General features: G+C 48.8%; 1 protein-coding gene across 13 annotated transcripts in view; it reads right to left on the bottom strand.

The window, feature by feature from the left end:
• Nucleotides 1–588: 588 nt before the first annotated feature.
• Nucleotides 589–19,524, bottom strand: part of LOC106581569 (TPA-induced transmembrane protein) — a 108,429-nt gene continuing 89,493 nt past the window's right edge. For 7 of the 13 annotated variants that reach the window (XM_045704135.1, XM_045704136.1, XM_045704137.1 and 4 more), the window contains 4 exons: nucleotides 5,736–5,806; nucleotides 3,529–3,710; nucleotides 2,128–2,161; nucleotides 589–1,129 (listed from right to left, as the gene is read on the bottom strand). In XM_045704135.1, coding sequence (XP_045560091.1) covers nucleotides 961–1,129; nucleotides 2,128–2,161; nucleotides 3,529–3,710; nucleotides 5,736–5,806 — 456 coding nt within the window. In that variant the 3' untranslated portion in view covers nucleotides 589–960. Of the gene's footprint in view, nucleotides 1,141–2,101; nucleotides 2,162–3,497; nucleotides 3,711–5,735; nucleotides 5,807–19,524 lie in introns of all 13 variants that reach the window. The other 6 variants (XR_006761070.1, XR_006761071.1, XM_045704138.1 and 3 more) reach the window with 6 other exon arrangements.

Below are 19,524 nucleotides of genomic sequence, written 5' to 3'. Positions count from 1 at the left end.
ACAGTAGAGACAGTAGGGACAGTAGAGATAGAGACAGTAGGGACAGTAGAGACAGTAGGGGCAGTAGAGACAGTAGGGACAGTAGGGACAGTAGAGACAGTAGGGACAGTAGGGACAGTAGAGGTACAGAGACAGTAGAGACAGTAGAGACAGTAGGGGCAGTAGAGACAGTAGGGACAGTAGGGACAGTAGGGACAGTAGAGACAGTAGGGACAGTAGGGACAGTAGGGACAGTAGAGACAGTAGGGACAGTAGAGGTACAGAGACAAATGGAACATCAGGAGACAGTAGAGACAGTAGAGACAGTAGAGACAGTAGGGACAGTAGAGACAGTAGGGACAGTAGTTATCAGTCATGTGGATCACGGACAACTTCTGTAGCTGTAAACAACAACAACTTATTTACAGGAAAACAACAGAAGTGCAACTTTCTGCAGGTTGAATATCGTGGTCACTCAAGTCATTGCTTCTGCATAGCTGAGAATGAAACGACAACTGGATTTGAGTGACATAGCGCCCAGTTAGCGGTATGAGGCAGAGGGATTGTTTTGGCTAACAAAGACAATTCCTTCCAGAGTACAATAAAAAATAAAATAAAAACATTTATTTCACAAAATTACAAAATGCAGTTTCCAATCAATTCGTGTAAAATGTAAAAGAATATAAAGATTGACGCAATGCCTCATGTTGGAATAGTCCTCCCCTCAGACATGATATATATATACTACAGAGTAGGTATCAGGAAGTCACAACACAACAGATAAAAACATCTGGCTTGGCCACAGACATTGTTAATCCACTTTGACACTTTATAACACGCTAAAATAATACACTGTCAAACACCGCTTATAAACACTTAATGTCAACACCTCATTCCAAAAGTACACTTAGGTCTTTCCATTCTCTTGGCTACTTGAGATAAATGGAATGATTGGAATATGTAGAAAAGTCTCATCAATGTCTATTTGTCATACAGTCTGTCAGGTTGTACATGCCACTGATCCAGTAGTAGTGGTCCAGTTTCACAGGATTCCACTGTGTGTGTCTGTCTGGGTTGGTCCATGGGTTCTATGTATCCGTCGGGATATTCTACTCGATCAGGTGGGTCTCTTGATCTGCTCATCCTCTTGCTGGGGAAACTCTAAAATATAGAAACACATTTTTGTTTAAAAACACTAGAAAGCAAACATATCTCCCCTCTTTCTGGCTGTGGCCTCATCCTCATGTCATTTCCTCATCCTCATGTCACTTCCTCATCCTCATGTCACTTCCTCATCCTCATGTCACTTCCTCATCCTCATGTCACTTCCTCATCCTCATGTCACTTCCTCATCCTTATGCCACTTCCTCATCCTCATGTCACTTCCTCATCCACAAGTCACGTCCTCAAGTCACTTCCTCATCCTCATGTCACTTCCTCAAGTCACTTCCTCATCCTCATGTCACTTCCTCATCCTCATGTCACTTCCTCATCCACAAGTCACGTCCTCAAGTCACTTCCTCATCCTCATGTCACTTCCTCAAGTCACTTCCTCATGTCACTTCCTCATCCTCATGTCACTTCCTTCATCCACAAGTCACTTCCTCATCCTCATGTCACTTCCTCTGAGATATGGCTGCATCTGTCCCAGCTGTCGTGGAAGATAGAATGGGACCAAGGCGCAGCGGGTTGCGTGCTCAACATATTTATTATAACAATGAGAACTCCACGAAAAAAAATATCAACAAACTAACGACAGGAACAGAGTAGCTCAACAAAAAGCAGTGCTAACACATAACTACCCACAAGTGACAAACAAAACACACACCTACTTATAGGACTCCCAATCAGAGGCAACTAGAAACACCTGCCTCCAAATGAGAGTCCAGCACCCAACCTACACATAGAAAAACTAACCTAGAACCTACCCATAGAAATACAAACATAAACCAGTGACCAAAAAAAAAACCGTAATACATAAATCAACTACCCTCTGCCACGTCCTGACCAAACTACAATAACAAAATATCCTCTATAGTGGTCAGGACGTGACAGCATCATCACGACCGCAAAAACATGACAACCCTACAGACAGTCAGACTGTTTCACGACAATGTCTTACCCCCCAGATTATTGCGTAATATTCACCAATACAGCACGTCACTTCTGCTCTCACCAGTCACTGCAAAGGACAAAGAATAAAGAGACACGCCGTTAAGAATAACATCACAGGAACATTTCAGAATTTTAAATTCATTTGTTTATATTTACGCAACAGATAATATTGTTATATTGTGAGCGCATGTGTGCCACTCTCACCCTGTATGTCCAGTGTGTCTGTCTCGCACTGCATGTCCAATGTGTCTGTCTCACCCTGCATATCCAGTGTGTATCTCACCCTGTATGTCCAGTGTGTGTGTGTGTCTGTCTGTCTCACCCTGCATGTCCAGTGTGTCTCACCCTGCATGTCCAATGTGTATCTCACCTTGTATGTCCAGTGTGTGTGTGTGTGTGTGTGTGTGTGTGTGTCTCACCCTGCAAGTCCAGTATGTCTGTCTCACCCTGCATGCCCAGTGTGTCTCACCCTGCAAGTCCAGTATGTCTGTCTCACCCTGCATGCCCAATGTGTCTCACCCTGCATGTACAGTGTGTCTCACCCTGCAAGTCCAGTATGTCTGTCTCACCCTGCATGCCCAATGTGTCTCACCCTGCATGTACAGTGTGTCTCACCCTGCATGTCCAGTGTGTCTCACCCTGCATGTCCAGTGTGTGTGTGTGTCTCACCCTGCAAGTCCAGTATGTCTGTCTCACCCTGCATGCCCAATGTGTCTCACCCTGCATGTCCAGTATGTCTCACCCTGCATGTCCAATGTGTATCTCACCCTGTATGTCCAGTGTGTGTGTGTGTCTCACCCTGCAAGTCCAGTGTGTATCTCACCCTGTATGTCCAGTGTGTGTGTGTGTGTGTGTGTCTCACCCTGCATGTACAGTGTGTCTCACCCTGCATGTCCAGTGTGTCTCACCCTGCATGTCCAGTGTGTCTCACCCTGCATGTCCAGTGTGTCTCACCCTGCATGTCCAATGTGTATCTCACCCTGTATGTCCAGTGTGTGTGTGTGTCTCACCCTGCAAGTCCAGTGTGTATCTCACCCTGTATGTCCAGTGTGTATCTCACCCTGTATGTCCAGTGTGTGTGTGTGTGTGTGTGTGTGTGTGTGTGTGTCTCACCCTGCATGTCCACTGTGTCTCACCCTGCATGTCCAATGTGTATCTCACCCTGTATGTCCAGTGTGTGTGTGTGTGTGTGTGTGTGTGTGTGTGTGTGTGTGTGTGTGTGTGTGTGTGTGTGTGTCTGTCTTACCCTGCATGTCCACTGTGTCTCACCCTCATTGCCCAATGTGTCTCACCCTGCATGTCCAATGTGTCTCACCCTGCATGTCCAGTGTGTGTGTGTGTGTGTGTGTGTGTGTGTGTGTGTGTGTGTACGTCTCACCCTGCATGTCCAGTGTGTATCTCACCCTGTATGTCCAGTGTGTGTGTGCGTCTCACCCTGCATGTCCAGTGAAGCCGGGTGTATATACAGTGGGTGGTTGAGCTCAGGGTCTTGGTCATAGAGAGACTGTCTGAAGACATTATACACCATCTCTCTGCTCAGAGTGAACTGCTCCAACTCGGCATTATTCAGGGGCATCAGGAACCCCAGCCGGTAGTCGGCTACCACAGAGCCGTTTCTGAGAGGAAGATCAGACCAGACAGTCAATCATACAGTCGTCTCAAATAAAACTGTGAAGGACCTCGGCGTTAACCTGATCTCTCTTTTGAAGAACATATCAAGACTGTTTCAAGGACAGCTTTTTTTCCATCTACGTAATATTGCAAAAATCTGAAACTTTCTGTCCAAAAATGACGCAGAAAAATGAATCCATGCCTTTGTTACTTCTAGGTTGGACTACTGCAATGCTCTACTTTCCGGCTACCCGGATAAAGCACTAAATAAACTTCAGTTAGTGCTAAATACGGCTGCTAGAATCCTGACTAGAACCAAAAAATATGATCATATTACTCCAGTGCTAGCCTCCCTACACTGGCTTCCTGTTAAGGCAAGGGCTGATTTCAAGGTTTTACTGCTAACCTACAAAGCATTACATGGGCTTGCTCCTACCTATCTTTCCGATTTGGTCCTGCCGTACATACCTACACGTACGCTATGGTCACAAGACGCAGGCCTCCTAATTGTCACTAGAATTTCTAAGCAAACAGCTGGAGGCAGGGCTTTCTCCTATAGAGCTCCATTTTTATGGAATGGTCTGCCTATCCATGTGAGAGATGCAGACTCGGTCTCAACCTTTAAGTCTTTACTGAAGACTAATCTCTTCAGTAGGTCATATGATTAAGTATAGTCTGGCCCAGGGGTGTGAAGGTGAACGGAAAGGCACTGGAGCAACGAACCACCCTTACTGTCTCTGCCTAGCCGGTTCCCCTCTCTCCACTGGGATTCTCTGCCTCTAACCCTATTACAGGGGCCGCGTCACTGGCTTACTGGTGCTCATCCATGCTGTCCCTAGGAGGGGTGTGTCACTTGAGTGAGTTGAGTCACTGACGTAGTCTTCCTGTCTGGGTTGTGCCGTGGCGGAGATCTTTGTGGGCTATACTCGGCCTTGTCTCAGGATGGTAAGTTGGTGGTTGAAGTTATCTCTCTAGTGCTGTGGGGGCTGTGCTTTGGCAAGGTGGGTGGGGTTATATCCTACCTGTTTGGCCCTGTCCGGGGGTATCATCGGATGGGGCCACAGTGTCTCCTGACCCCTCCTGTCTCAGCCTCCAGTATTTATGCTGCAGTAGTTTATGTGTAGGGGGGCTAGGGTCAGTCTGTTATATCTGGAGTATTTCTCCTGTCTTATCCGGTGTCCTGTGTGAATTTAAGCATGCTCTCTCTAATTCTTTCTTTCTCTCTCTCAGAGGACCTGAGCCCTAGGACCATGCCTCAGGACTACCTGGCTTGATGACTCCTTGCTGTCCCCAGTCCACCTGGCCGTGCTGCTGCTCCAGTTTCAACTGTTCTGCCTGCGGCTATGGAACCCTGACCTGTTCACCGGACGTGCTACCTGTCCCAGACCTGCTGTCCCAGACCTGCTGGAACCCTGACCTGTTCACCGGACGTGCTACCTGTCCCAGACCTGCTGTTTTCAACTCTCCAGAGACAGCAGGAGCGGTAGAGATACTCTCAAAGATCGGCTATGAAAAGCCAACTGACATTTACCCCTGAGGTGCTGACCTGTTGCACCCTCGACAACCACTGTGATTATTATTATTATCTGACCCTGCTGGTCATCTATGAACATTTTAACATCTTGGCCATGTTCTGTTATAATCTCCACCCGGCACAGCCAGAAGAGGACTGGCCACCCCTCAGAGCCAGGTTCCTCTCTAGGTTTCTTCCTAGGTTTTTGGCCTTTCTAGGGAGTTTTTCCTAGCCACCGTGCTTCTACACCTGCATTGCTTGCTGTTTGGGGTTTTAGGCTGGGTTTCTGTACAGCACTTTGAGATATCAGCTGACGTAAGAAGGGTTTTATAAATACATTTGATTTGAATCATCATGTCCTTGCTACGACCAAGAGTTTTCCCAGAAGACTTGACCAAGAAAAACAGGCTTTACTGTAATTATATATGATTGCGGAAAGTACTGCATCGTACTGGAAATAGACAGCCTTTCAATGAAGACAGTAGAATATGTGTTACTTTGTTTTACTGTGTGTTACCTGAAGTCAGAGATTTCAACACTGGAGAAGTAGCGACTCAGGGCCGGAGATGAACTGTAGAGGTCAGACAACTGAGTGGAGAGAGAGAGGTGGAGTGGAGAGAGGTGGAGGGGAGAGAGAGAGGTGGAGGGGAGAGAGAGAGAGGTGGAGGGGAGAGAGAGAGAAGTGGAGTGGAGAGAGAGAGAGGTGGAGGGGAGAGAGAGAGAGGTGGAGGGGAGAGAGAGAGAGAGGTGGAGGGGAGAGAGAGAGGTGGAGGGGAGAAAGAGAGAGGGGTGAGAGAGGGGGGAAAGAGAAAGAGAGAGAGGGGGAAAGAGAAAGAGAGAGAGAGAAAGAGAGAGGGGGAGGGAGGGAGAGAGAGAGCGACAAAGGGAGAGAGAGAGAAAGAGAGAGAGGGGGAGGGAGGGAGGGAGAGAGAGAGGAGAAAGGGAGAGAGAGAAATAAAGGGGGGAGGGAGAGAGCGAGGAGAAAGTGAAAGTGAAGGAAAGAGAGCAGAGAGAAAAAGAGAGTAAGAATGAGAGTGTGAATGTATTTCCTTGGAACTCAAATACCTCTCACTATCATGGAAATTCCCTTGTACCAGTTAAGCCCTCCTCTTCCAGATTCCTTCCACTTTCTAACTTACACTGATATCACCAGAATACGCTAAGCTCTCGTCCAGGGACAAGTTTGACAGAACAATAAATAAACAGGTGGTGGTATTTCAATTATTATGTTATTTTTTGCATGATAGTACTGTTAAACCCCCCAAAAAGTGCCAATATTTTGAGAATAAAGTCGCAGTTATATTTCAAGATGAATGTAGGAGACTTGGTTAAGGTCATGTTTCCCTGGCAACACCGTAGAAACGCCCGAGTTAAATGACCTGTTGAAACTATACATCCTTGCTCTTTTATATAATAATAATTTATAATATTTATAATATTTATAATATTAGGTCCTGGTTAAGGTTGCGCCACGGATTCCTTTCAGGAGGAACCGCGGTTACATACATAGGTAGAGATGCTCGGGGTGTGTGTGTATGCATGGGCGGGGTGTGTGTGTATGCATGGGCGGGGTGTGTGTATGCATGGGCGGGGTGTGTGTATGCATGGGCGGGGTGTGTGTATGAATGGGCGGGGTGTGTGTGTATGCATGGGCGGGGTGTGTGTATGAATGGGCGGGGTGTGTGTATGCATGGGCGGGGTGTGTGTATGCATGGGCGGGGTGTGTGTATGAATGGGCGGGGTGTGTGTGTGAATGGGCGGGGTGTGTGTATGAATGGGCGGGGTGTGTGTATGAATGGGCGGGGTGTGTGTGTGTGGGCGGTAAAAAGTAGGGGCAAAAAACAAATGTCCATAAACCTAGTGATCTAATAACCATGTTCACTCAATCTAGAGATGTAATTTATTTATACATTTGTTATTTTACCTTTATTTAACTAGGCTAGTCAGTTAAGAACAAATTCTTATTTTCAATGACGGCCTAGGAACAGTGGGTTAACTGCCTTGTTCAGGAGGCTGAACGACAGATTTGTACCTTGTCAGCTCTGGGATTTGATCCACCAACCTTTCGGTTACTAGTCCAACGCTCTAACCACTAGGCTACCTGCCTCCTCGAACCACTAGGCTACCTTCTCTAACCACTAGGCTACCTGCCTCTCTAACCACTAGGCTACCTGCCTCCTCTAACCACTAGGCTACCTGTCGCTCTAACCACTAGGCTACCTGCCTCTCTAACCACTAGACTACCTGCCTCTCTAACCACTAGGCTAAGCTACCTGCCTCTCTAACCACTAGGCTACCTGCCTCTCTAACCACTAGGCTACCTGCCGCCTCTAACCACTAGGCTACCTGTCGCTCTAACCACTAGGCTACCTGCCTCTCTAACCACTAGGCTACCTGTCTCTCTAACCACTAGGCTACCTGTCTCTCTAACCACTAGGCTACCTGCCTCTCTAACCACTAGGCTAGGCTACATGTCGCTCTAACCACTAGGCTAGGCTACCTGTCTCTCTAACCACTAGGCTACCTGCCTCTCTAACCACTAGGCTAACTGCCGCCTCTAACCACTAGGCTAGGCTACCTGCCGCTCTAACCACTAAGCTACCTGTCGCTCTAACCACTAGGCTACCTGCCTCTCTAACCACTAGGCTAGGCTACCTGCCGCTCTAACCACTAGGCTACCTGCCTCTCTAACCACTAGGCTAAGCTACCTGCCTCTCTAACCGCTAGGCTACCTGTTGCTCTAACCACTTGTCTAGGCTACCTGCCGCTCTAACCACTAGGCTAGGCTACCTGTTGCTCTAACCACTAGGCTACCTGTCACTCTAACCACTAGGCTACCTGCCTCTCTAACCACTAGGCTAGGCTACCTGCCTCTCTAACCACTAGGCTAGGCTACCTGCCTCTCTAACCACTAGGCTACCTGCCGCCTCTAACCACTGGGCTAGGCTACCTGCCTCTCTAACCACTAGGCTACCTGCCGCCTCTAACCACTAGACTAGGCTACCTGCTGCTCTAACCACTTGGCTAGGCTACCTGTTGCTCTAACCACTAGGCTACCTGTCGCTCTAACCACTAGGCTACCTGCCGCTCTAACCACTAGGCTAGGCTACCTGCCTCTCTAACCACTAGGCTAGGCTACCTGCCTCTCTAACCACTAGGCAGAGCTACCTGCCTCTCTAACCGCTAGGCTAGGCTACCTGCCTCTCTAAGCGCTAGGCTACATGTCGCTCTAACCCCTTGTCTAGGCTACCTGCCGCTCTAACCACTAGGCTAGGCTACCTGTTGCTCTAACCACTAGGCTACCTGTCGCTATAACCACTAGGCTACCTGCCTCTCTAACCACTAGGCTAGGCTACCTGCGTCTCTAACCACTAGGCTAGGCTACCTGCCTCTCTAACCACTAGGCTAGGCTACCTGCCTCTCTAACCACTAGGCTACCTGCTGCTCTAACCACAGGGCTAGGCTACCTGCCTCTCTAACCACTAGGCTACCTGCTTCCTCTAACCACTAGGCTACCTGCCTCCTCTAACCACTAGGCTAGGCTACCTGTCTCTCTAACCACTAGGCTAGGCTACCTGCCTCTCTAACCACTAGGCTACTTGCCTCTCTAACCACTAGGCTACCTGTCTCTCTAACCACTAGGCTACCTGCATCTCTAACCAGTAGACTACCTGCATCCTCTAACCACTAGGCTACCTGCCTCCTCTAACCACTAGGCTACCTGCCTCCTCTAACCACTAGGCTACCTGCCTCCTCTAACCACTAGGCTAGGCTACCCACCTCCCTAACTAGTAGGCTAGGCTACCTGTCGCTCTAACCACTAGGCTACCTGCCTCTCTAACCACTAGGCTAGGCTACCTGTCGCTCTAACCACTAGGCTAGGCTACCTGCCTCTCTAACCGCTAGGCTAGGCTACCTGCCTCTCTAACCGCTAGGCTAGGCTACCTGCCTCTCTAACCGCTAGGCTAGGCTACGTGCCTCTCTAACCACTAGGCTAGGCTACATGCCTCTCTAACCACTAGGCTAGGCTACCTGCCTCTCTAACCGCTAGGCTAGGCTACCTGCCTCTCTAACGGCTAGGCTACCTGCCTCTCTAACCGCTAGGCTAGGCTACCTGCCTCTCTAACCGCTAGGCTAGGCTACCTGCCCCTCTAACCGCTAGGCTAGGCTACCTGCCCCTCTAACCGCTAGGCTAGGCTACCTGCCTCCTCTAACCACTAGGCTACCTGTCGCTCTAACCACTAGGCTACCTGCCTCCTCTAACCACTAGGCTAGTCTACCTGCCTCTCTAACCACTAGGCTACCTGCCTCTCTAACCACTAGGCTACCTGCCTCCTCTAACCACTAAGCTACCTGCCTCCTCTAACCACTAGGCTAGGCTACCTGCCTCTCTAACCACTAGGCTAGGCTACCTGTCGCTCTAACCACTAGGCTACCTGCCTTTCTAACCACTAGGCTAGGCTACCTGCCTCTCTAACCACTAGGCTACCTGCCTCTCTAACCACTAGGCTAGGCTACCTGCCACCTCTAACCACTAGGCTAGGCTACCTGCCTCCTCTAACCACTAGGCTACCTGCCGCTCTAACCACTAGGCTACCTGCCGCTCTAACCACTAGGCTACCTGCCTCTCTAACCACTAGGCTAGGCTACCTGCCTCCTCTAACCACTAGGCTAGGCTACCTGCCTCCTCTAACCACTAGGCTAGGCTACCTGCCTCTCTAACCGCTAGGCTACCTGCCTCCTCTAACCGCTAGGCTACCTGCCTCCTCTAACCGCTAGGCTACCTGCCTCACTAGGCTAGGCTACCTGCCTCTCTAACCGCTAGGCTACCTGCCTCTCTAACCGCTAGGCTAGGCTACCTGCCTCTCTAACCACTAGAATACCTGCCTCTCTAACCACTAGGCTAGGCTACCTGCCTCCTCTAACCGCTAGGCTACCTGCCTCCTCTAACCACTAGGCTACCTGCCTCTCTAACCACTAGGCTACCTGCCTCTCTAACCACTAGGCTAGGCTACCTGCCACCTCTAACCACTAGGCTAGGCTACCTGCCTCCTCTAACCACTAGGCTACCTGCCGCTCTAACCACTAGGCTACCAGCCTCTCTAACCACTAGGCTAGGCTACCTGCCTCTCTAACCGCTAGGCTACCTGCCTCTCTAACCGCTAGGCTAGGCTACCTGCCTCTCTAACCACTAGGCTACCTGCCTCTCTAACCACTAGGCTAGGCTACCTGCCTCCTCTAACCGCTAGGCTACCTGCCTCCTCTAACCACTAGGCTACCTGCCTCTCTAACCACTAGGCTAGGCTACCTGACTCCTCTAACCACTAGGCTACCTGCCTCCTCTAACCACTAGGCTACCTGTCTCTCTAACCACTAGGCTACCTGCCTCTCTAACCACTAGGCTAGGCTACCTGCCTCCTCTAACCACTAGGCTAGGCTACCTGCCTCTCTAACCGCTAGGCTACCTGCCTCCTCTAACCGCTAGGCTACCTGCCTCCTCTAACCGCTAGGCTACCTGCCTCCTCTAACCGCTAGGCTACCTGCCTCTCTAACCACTAGGCTAGGCTACCTGCCTCTCTAACCGCTAGGCTACCTGCCTCTCTAACCGCTAGGCTAGGCTACCTGCCTCTCTAACCACTAGGCTACCTGCCTCTCTAACCACTAGGCTAGGCTACCTGCCTCCTCTAACCGCTAGGCTACCTGCCTCCTCTAACCACTAGGCTACCTGCCTCTCTAACCACTAGGCTACCTGTCTCTCTAACCACTAGGCTACCTGCCTCTCTAACCACTAGGCTAGGCTACCTGCCTCCTCTAACCACTAGGCTAGGCTACCTGCCTCTCTAACCACTAGGCTACCTGCCTCTCTAACCACTAGGCTAGGCTACCTGCCTCTCTAACCACTAGGCTACTTGCCTCTCTAACCACTAGGCTACCTGTCTCTCTAACCACTAGGCTACCTGCATCTCTAACCAGTAGACTACCTGCATCCTCTAACCACTAGGCTACCTGCCTCCTCTAACCACTAGGCTACCTGCCTCCTCTAACCACTAGGCTACCTGCCTCCTCTAACCACTAGGCTAGGCTACCCACCTCCCTAACTAGTAGGCTAGGCTACCTGTCGCTCTAACCACTAGGCTACCTGCCTCTCTAACCACTAGGCTAGGCTACCTGTCGCTCTAACCACTAGGCTAGGCTACCTGCCTCTCTAACCGCTAGGCTAGGCTACCTGCCTCTCTAACCGCTAGGCTAGGCTACCTGCCTCTCTAACCGCTAGGCTAGGCTACGTGCCTCTCTAACCACTAGGCTAGGCTACATGCCTCTCTAACCACTAGGCTAGGCTACCTGCCTCTCTAACCGCTAGGCTAGGCTACCTGCCTCTCTAACGGCTAGGCTACCTGCCTCTCTAACCGCTAGGCTAGGCTACCTGCCTCTCTAACCGCTAGGCTAGGCTACCTGCCCCTCTAACCGCTAGGCTAGGCTACCTGCCCCTCTAACCGCTAGGCTAGGCTACCTGCCTCCTCTAACCACTAGGCTACCTGTCGCTCTAACCACTAGGCTACCTGCCTCCTCTAACCACTAGGCTAGTCTACCTGCCTCTCTAACCACTAGGCTACCTGCCTCTCTAACCACTAGGCTACCTGCCTCCTCTAACCACTAAGCTACCTGCCTCCTCTAACCACTAGGCTAGGCTACCTGCCTCTCTAACCACTAGGCTAGGCTACCTGTCGCTCTAACCACTAGGCTACCTGCCTTTCTAACCACTAGGCTAGGCTACCTGCCTCTCTAACCACTAGGCTACCTGCCTCTCTAACCACTAGGCTAGGCTACCTGCCACCTCTAACCACTAGGCTAGGCTACCTGCCTCCTCTAACCACTAGGCTACCTGCCGCTCTAACCACTAGGCTACCTGCCGCTCTAACCACTAGGCTACCTGCCTCTCTAACCACTAGGCTAGGCTACCTGCCTCCTCTAACCACTAGGCTAGGCTACCTGCCTCCTCTAACCACTAGGCTAGGCTACCTGCCTCTCTAACCGCTAGGCTACCTGCCTCCTCTAACCGCTAGGCTACCTGCCTCCTCTAACCGCTAGGCTACCTGCCTCACTAGGCTAGGCTACCTGCCTCTCTAACCGCTAGGCTACCTGCCTCTCTAACCGCTAGGCTAGGCTACCTGCCTCTCTAACCACTAGAATACCTGCCTCTCTAACCACTAGGCTAGGCTACCTGCCTCCTCTAACCGCTAGGCTACCTGCCTCCTCTAACCACTAGGCTACCTGCCTCTCTAACCACTAGGCTACCTGCCTCTCTAACCACTAGGCTAGGCTACCTGCCACCTCTAACCACTAGGCTAGGCTACCTGCCTCCTCTAACCACTAGGCTACCTGCCGCTCTAACCACTAGGCTACCAGCCTCTCTAACCACTAGGCTAGGCTACCTGCCTCTCTAACCGCTAGGCTACCTGCCTCTCTAACCGCTAGGCTAGGCTACCTGCCTCTCTAACCACTAGGCTACCTGCCTCTCTAACCACTAGGCTAGGCTACCTGCCTCCTCTAACCGCTAGGCTACCTGCCTCCTCTAACCACTAGGCTACCTGCCTCTCTAACCACTAGGCTAGGCTACCTGACTCCTCTAACCACTAGGCTACCTGCCTCCTCTAACCACTAGGCTACCTGTCTCTCTAACCACTAGGCTACCTGCCTCTCTAACCACTAGGCTAGGCTACCTGCCTCCTCTAACCACTAGGCTAGGCTACCTGCCTCTCTAACCGCTAGGCTACCTGCCTCCTCTAACCGCTAGGCTACCTGCCTCCTCTAACCGCTAGGCTACCTGCCTCCTCTAACCGCTAGGCTACCTGCCTCTCTAACCACTAGGCTAGGCTACCTGCCTCTCTAACCGCTAGGCTACCTGCCTCTCTAACCGCTAGGCTAGGCTACCTGCCTCTCTAACCACTAGGCTACCTGCCTCTCTAACCACTAGGCTAGGCTACCTGCCTCCTCTAACCGCTAGGCTACCTGCCTCCTCTAACCACTAGGCTACCTGCCTCTCTAACCACTAGGCTACCTGTCTCTCTAACCACTAGGCTACCTGCCTCTCTAACCACTAGGCTAGGCTACCTGCCTCCTCTAACCACTAGGCTAGGCTACCTGCCTCTCTAACCACTAGGCTACCTGCCTCTCTAACCACTAGGCTAGGCTACCTGCCTCTCTAACCGCTAGGCTACCTGCCTCCTCTAACTGCTAGGCTACCTGCCTCCTCTAACCGCTAGGCTACCTGCTTCTCTAACCACTAGGCTAGGCTACCTGCCTCTCTAACCACTAGGCTACCTGCCTCTCTAACCGCTAGGCTCCCTGCCTCTCTAACCGCTAGGCTAGGCTACCTGCCTCTCTAACCACTAGGCTACCTGCCTCTCTAACCACTAGGCTAGGCTACCTGCCTCTCTAACCACTAGGCTACCTGCCTCTCTAACCGCTAGGCTCCCTGCCTCTCTAACCGCTAGGCTAGGCTACCTGCCTCTCTAACCACTAGGCTACCTGCCTCTCTAACCACTAGGCTAGGCTACCTGCCTCCTCTAACCGCTAGGCTACCTGCCTCCTTTAACCACTAGGCTACCTGCCTCTCTAACCACTAGGCTAGGCTACCTGCCTCCTCTAACCACTAGGCTACCTGCCTCCTCTAACCACTAGGCTAAGCTACCTGCCTCTCTAACCACTAGGCTAGGCTACCTGCCTCCTGTAACCACTAGGCTACCTGCCTCCTCTAACCACTAGACTACCTGCCTCCTCTAACCACTAGGCTACCTGCCTCCTCTAACCACTAGGCTATCTGCCTCCTCTAACCACTAGCCTACCCGCCTCCTCTAACCACTAGGCTACCTGCCTCCTCTAACCACTAGGCTACCTGCCGCCCCAAATCTAATAACCTGCACGCACACACCACATTTCCCCATGGCAATTTCAGACTATAGGCACAAACTCTTCTAACCGGCCATGGTGCATTATGAGCACAAACAAAACCCTTTCTTGGCTTTGTCACTGACTGAAGAGAACTGGGGCTGAGTCCTTGTCTGTCACTGACTGAAGAGAATTGAGTCCTTGTCTGTCTGACATCTGAATTCGCTACAACATTCTGCTGCGTAGCCTAGGTGAACACTTTGCAAAGAATATGTGCATAATGGAAGCTATTAACGACCTTATCCGGGGTGCTTTACTAACAGTAGTATTTCCCCCTAGTGACAACTATCCTAACGGCTACAGGCTAGTAGGCTATGTGAAACAAGCGAAATGTTAATATAGCAACAAAGTAGAGACGCAATTCAACGGCTCAGACACGAGACATATGTGGCAGGGTCTACAGACAATCACGGACTACAAAAAGGAAAACCAGCCACGTCAGGGACACCGACTTCTTGCTTCCAGACAAACTAAACACCTTCTTTGAGGATAATACAGTGCCACCGACGCGGCCCGCTACCAAGGACGAGACAGGCAGGCAGTGTTATTCAGCCAGTCAAAATCATGAATCAGCTGGCATAATTTTGATGGATAAACTGGAAAAAGGTTATTAAAAAAAAACGAAACGAAGATCAGCTAGTTTGCAGTGTTTCCAGCTTCAGTTTGAAGTGGATGTATCCAAATAAATGTCACTAGAAAACATCTTAAACAAATGCTAATGCTGCTACTTTGTTGTTATTATGTCTGCACGGTTTGACGTGAATGTAAATTAGCCGTAGTTGGCTAGCTAGCAAACAAGGGATAAGAACGTTGCCAGCCAATACGGCACATTTAAAACAAACGACTGGGTCGCGTCCATATATTGGCTTCTCGGGAATTATCACTTAAATATACAGTTTTCTAGCTCTGAATCTCTACTTTTATCCAATGTAAAAATAACAATTTCAATAACAATTATAGTCCTGTCCAACGGCTGTGGGAGGAATTAACAATGAAGATGGAGTTTTACACAAGTCTCCATGGGAGGAGGAGGCGGCAACTCAACTCAACTCAACTCCTGCATTTCCAACACCAGCTAATCTGTTTGAATATATTCATGGATGGATTCTTGAAATAATTAGTCATCTAAATATATTAATTTTTCTCTCTCTGTCTCTCTCTCTGTTTCTCTCGCTCTCTGTTTCTCTCTGTTTCTGGCGCTGTCTCTCGCGCTGGCTCTCTCGCGCTCGCTCGCTGACTGAATGAATTTGATATAAATGATGATAGACTGTATAGGCAGGCTATAACATGTATTGGTTGTTAGCATCATATCTCCATCATATCTATCGGTCAAGGATGGGAGGAGTGAATGTCACGTCCTGACCATAGAAATGTTATTTTCTATGGTAGAGCAGGTCAGGGCGTGACAGGTTTTTTTCTTTCTAGTTTAGTTTTTCTATGTTGTGATGTTCTAGTTTTTGTATTTCTACGTTGGGCTTTGTGTGGGATGATCTCCAATTAGAGGCAGCTGGTCATCGTTGTCTCTAATTGGAGATCATACTTAAGTAGGTGTTTTTCCCCACCTGGGTTTGTGGGAGATTGATCTCGAGTAAGTGTATGTTAACTCTTCGTCACGGTTTGTTGTTTTTTGTTCATTCAGTTTATTTTGTATGTATCGCATAGTTTCACAGTTCAATAAAATGTGTGGAACGATAATCACGCTGCACTTTGGACCGTGACAGTGAAGGATGCATCGGTTATCCCAAAACAGGGGCATTGTCTCCATTCCAGGCTATTTGTCTCAGCTATACTGCTACCTGAGACTACCACTGGTTCACCTTATAGAGTCTAGTGGCTAGACCTGTTGACTGTTAGTCATTTTAATCTCTCTCTCTCTCTCTCTCTCTCTCTCTCTCTCTCTCTCTCTCTCTCTCTCTCTCTCTCTCTCTCTCTCTCTCTCTCTCTCTCTCTCTCTCTCTCTCTCTCTCTCTCTCTCTCTCTCTCTCTCTCTCTCTCTCTCTCTCTCTCTCTCTCTCTCTCTCTCTCTCTCTCTCTCTCTCTCTCTCTCTCTCTCTCTCTCTCTCTCTCTCTCTCTCTCTCTCTCTCTCTCTCTCTCTCTCTCAACAATAACCAAGGTTCAAAATAACCATACATTCAACAACAAGCATACAGTAGAGTACATGTGCAGGTTCATTGGTCTGTCAGACACTGTCCCTCATCTTATGGCAGGCAGCAATGTAGAGCGCTGCCAACCCACAGCTCTCTGCGTCCTCCCCCAACAGGACAGGTAGCCTATCCTCATCAGAGAGGTCTTTGAAACTTGAATAAGGGTTTCAAATTTGGGGAAATTACACTCTCTAATTGTTTTATGTTTTTGAACTGTCGTCAGGAAATGCAGCTCTGTCTCAGGTTCTGCTGTGGTGCAGTGGTTGCACAGCCTTTCCTCTACAGGGAGCCAGGTTTTCCTGTGTCTACCCTTCTCAATGGCAAGGCTGTGCTCACTGAGCCTGTACTTTGTCAAGGTTTTTCTAAGGTTTTGATCAGTAACCATGGTCAAATATTTAGCCACAGTGTACAGTCAGTCGATTTAGGGCCAGATAGCACTGCATGTTGCTTTGTGCTTGTGTTTCCCAATAAGCAATGTAGTTTTGTTTTGACTGTGTTGTAATTTGGTTTATTCTGATTGATTGGATGTTCTGGACTTGAGGCTTCAGTGTGTTAGTAGAACAGGTTAGTGAACTCAGGACCAGCTGGATGAGGGGACTCTTTTCTTTGCTCAGCTTTTGGCAAAGCAGGGCTTGGTAATGATATGAGAGGGGGTCACTGTATTTTCGGTGTTTCCTAAATTGAATTGCCCTTTTTTAGTTTTTATTATTAGTGGATATTGACCTAATTCTGCCCTGCATGCATTGTTGCATTGTTTGTAGTTTTCCTCTGGACATGTAGGAGAATCTTACAGAACTCTGCATGCAGGGTTTGTAGTTTTCCTCTGGACATGAAGGAGAATCTTACAGAACTCTGCATGCAGGGTTTGTAGTTTTCCTCTGGACATGTAGGAGAATCTTACAGAACTCTGCATGCAGGGTTTCAATGGGGTGTTTGTCCCATTTGATGAAATCTTGTTTCGCAAGTGGACCCCACACCTCGCTGCCATAAAGTGCAATTGGTTCAATGACATATTCAATTCGTTTTAGCCAAATTTTAACAGGTATTTCAATTTGAATTTGCTTTTTAATGGCGTAGAATGCCCTGCGTGCTTTCTCTCTCAGTTCATTCACTTCCTCATTAAGGTGTCCAGTTGAGCTTATTTTTAAACCTAAGTAATTGTAGTCTGTGCAGTACTCTATATATTTAAACCTCAGTAATTGTAGTGTGTGCATATATATTTTGTACCAATTGAGAACTTTGGTCTAATTCCCTGAGATCTAGATCTTCTCTGGAAAATCATTATTTTAGTCTTTTTGGGGTTTACTGCCAGGGCCCAGGTCTGGCAGTACTGCTCTAGCAGGTCCAGGCTCTGCTATAGGCCATGTGCTGTGGGTGACAGCAGGCATAGGTCATCTGCGAAGAGTAGGCATTTAACTTCTGAATTGTGGAGACTAACACCAGGGGCTGAGGATTTTTCTAGAATAGTGGCCAATCCGTTAATGTAAATATTGAAGAGTGCAGGGCTCAGATTGCAACCCTGACGAAGGCCCCCGCCCCTGGTTAAAGAATTCTGTTCTTTTCTTACCAATTTTAATGCTGCACGTATTGCCAGTATACATTGATTTAATTATGTCATATGTTTTACCCCCTACACCACTTTCAATAACTTTGTAGAACAGTCCTGTATGCCAAATAGAATCAAATGCTTTTTGGATGTCGATAAAGCAAGCGTATATTAATCGTGAAGACATCAAAACTATGAAATAACTGTCACGAAGTCTACTGAAGGTGTTCGTGCGGCGCTCGGCGCTCGTCGTCGCCGGCCTACTAGCTGCCACCGATCCTCTTTTTCTTTTCGGTTGGTTTTGTCTGGTTTTGTGTTACACCTGTTTTGAGTAATTAGTGGGGTATTTAGTCTTGCTGTCCGGGTTTAGGTTTTTGTGCGGGATTGTTCGTTTGTTGCTTTTCGTGGGGTTTTATGTGGGGTGTTTTAGTTTCTACACTGTTTTTGTAGAGGACGTGATTTCTGTTACTGGACTGCGCTCCAACCGCTTTAGGTGGACATTGTTATTGTTGTCTGGTACGGGTTTTCCTTGTTTATTTTTTCACATTTGGGTTTTTGTATTAGGAAAATAAACAACCTACTCCGTATATGTGGTCTCCTGCGCCTGACTTCAACCCCATCACTCTAGTGAGCTGTGACAATAACACATATGGAATCATGTAGTAACCAAAAAAGTGTACTAACCAAAAATAGCCATCCTTTGCATTGATGACAGCTTTGCACACTCTTGGCATTCTCTCAACCAGCTTCACCTGGAATGCTTTGGAATGCAGTCTTGAAGGAGTTCCCACATATGCTGAGCACTTGTTGGCTGCTTTTCGTTCACTCTGTGGTCCGACTCATCCCAAACCATCTCAATTGGGTTGAGGTCGGGGGATTGTGGAGGCCAGGTCATCTGATGCAGCACTCCATCACTCTCCTTCTTGATCAAATAGCCCTTACACAGCCTGGAGGTGTGTTGGGTCATTGTCCTGTTGAAAAACAAATGATAGTCCCACTAAGGCCAAACCCGATTGGATGGCGTATCGCTGCATAATGCTGTGGTAGCCATGCTGGTTAAGTGTGCATTGAATTCCAAATAAATCACAGACAGTGTAACCAGCAAAGCACCCCCACACCATCACACCTCCTCCTCCATGCTTTACAGTGCGTAAGACACATGCAGAGATCATCCGTTCAACCACATGGTTGGAAACAAAAATCTCACATTTGGACTCCAAACCAAAGGACAGATTTCCACTGGTCAAATGTCCATTACTCGTGTTCCTTGGCCCAAGCAAGTTTCTTCTTCTTATTGATGTCCTTTAGTAGTGGTTTCTTTGCAGCAATTCGACCATGAAGGCCTGATTCACGCAGTCTCCTCTGAACAGTTGATGTTGAGATGTGTCTGTTACTTGAACTCTGAGAAGCATTTATTTGGGCTGCAATATCTGAAGCTGGTTACTCAAATGAACTTATCCTCTGCAGCAGAGGTAACTCTGGGTCTTCCTTTCCTGTGGTGGTCCTCATGAGAGACAGTTTCATCATAGTGCTTGATGGTTTTTGCGACTGCACTTGAAGAAACTTTCAAAGTTCTTGAAATCTTCCAGATTGGCTGACCTTTCATGTCTTAAAGTAATGATGGACTGTCATTTGTCTTTGCTTATTTCAGCTGTTCTTGCCGTCA

The sequence above is a fragment of the Salmo salar genome, chromosome ssa20, assembly GCF_905237065.1.
Source record: "Salmo salar chromosome ssa20, Ssal_v3.1, whole genome shotgun sequence".
Classification (NCBI taxonomy): Eukaryota; Metazoa; Chordata; class Actinopteri; order Salmoniformes; family Salmonidae; genus Salmo; species Salmo salar.
Note: the sequence above shows the minus strand (reverse complement) of the source record. Positions and strands in the feature narration are given on the sequence as shown.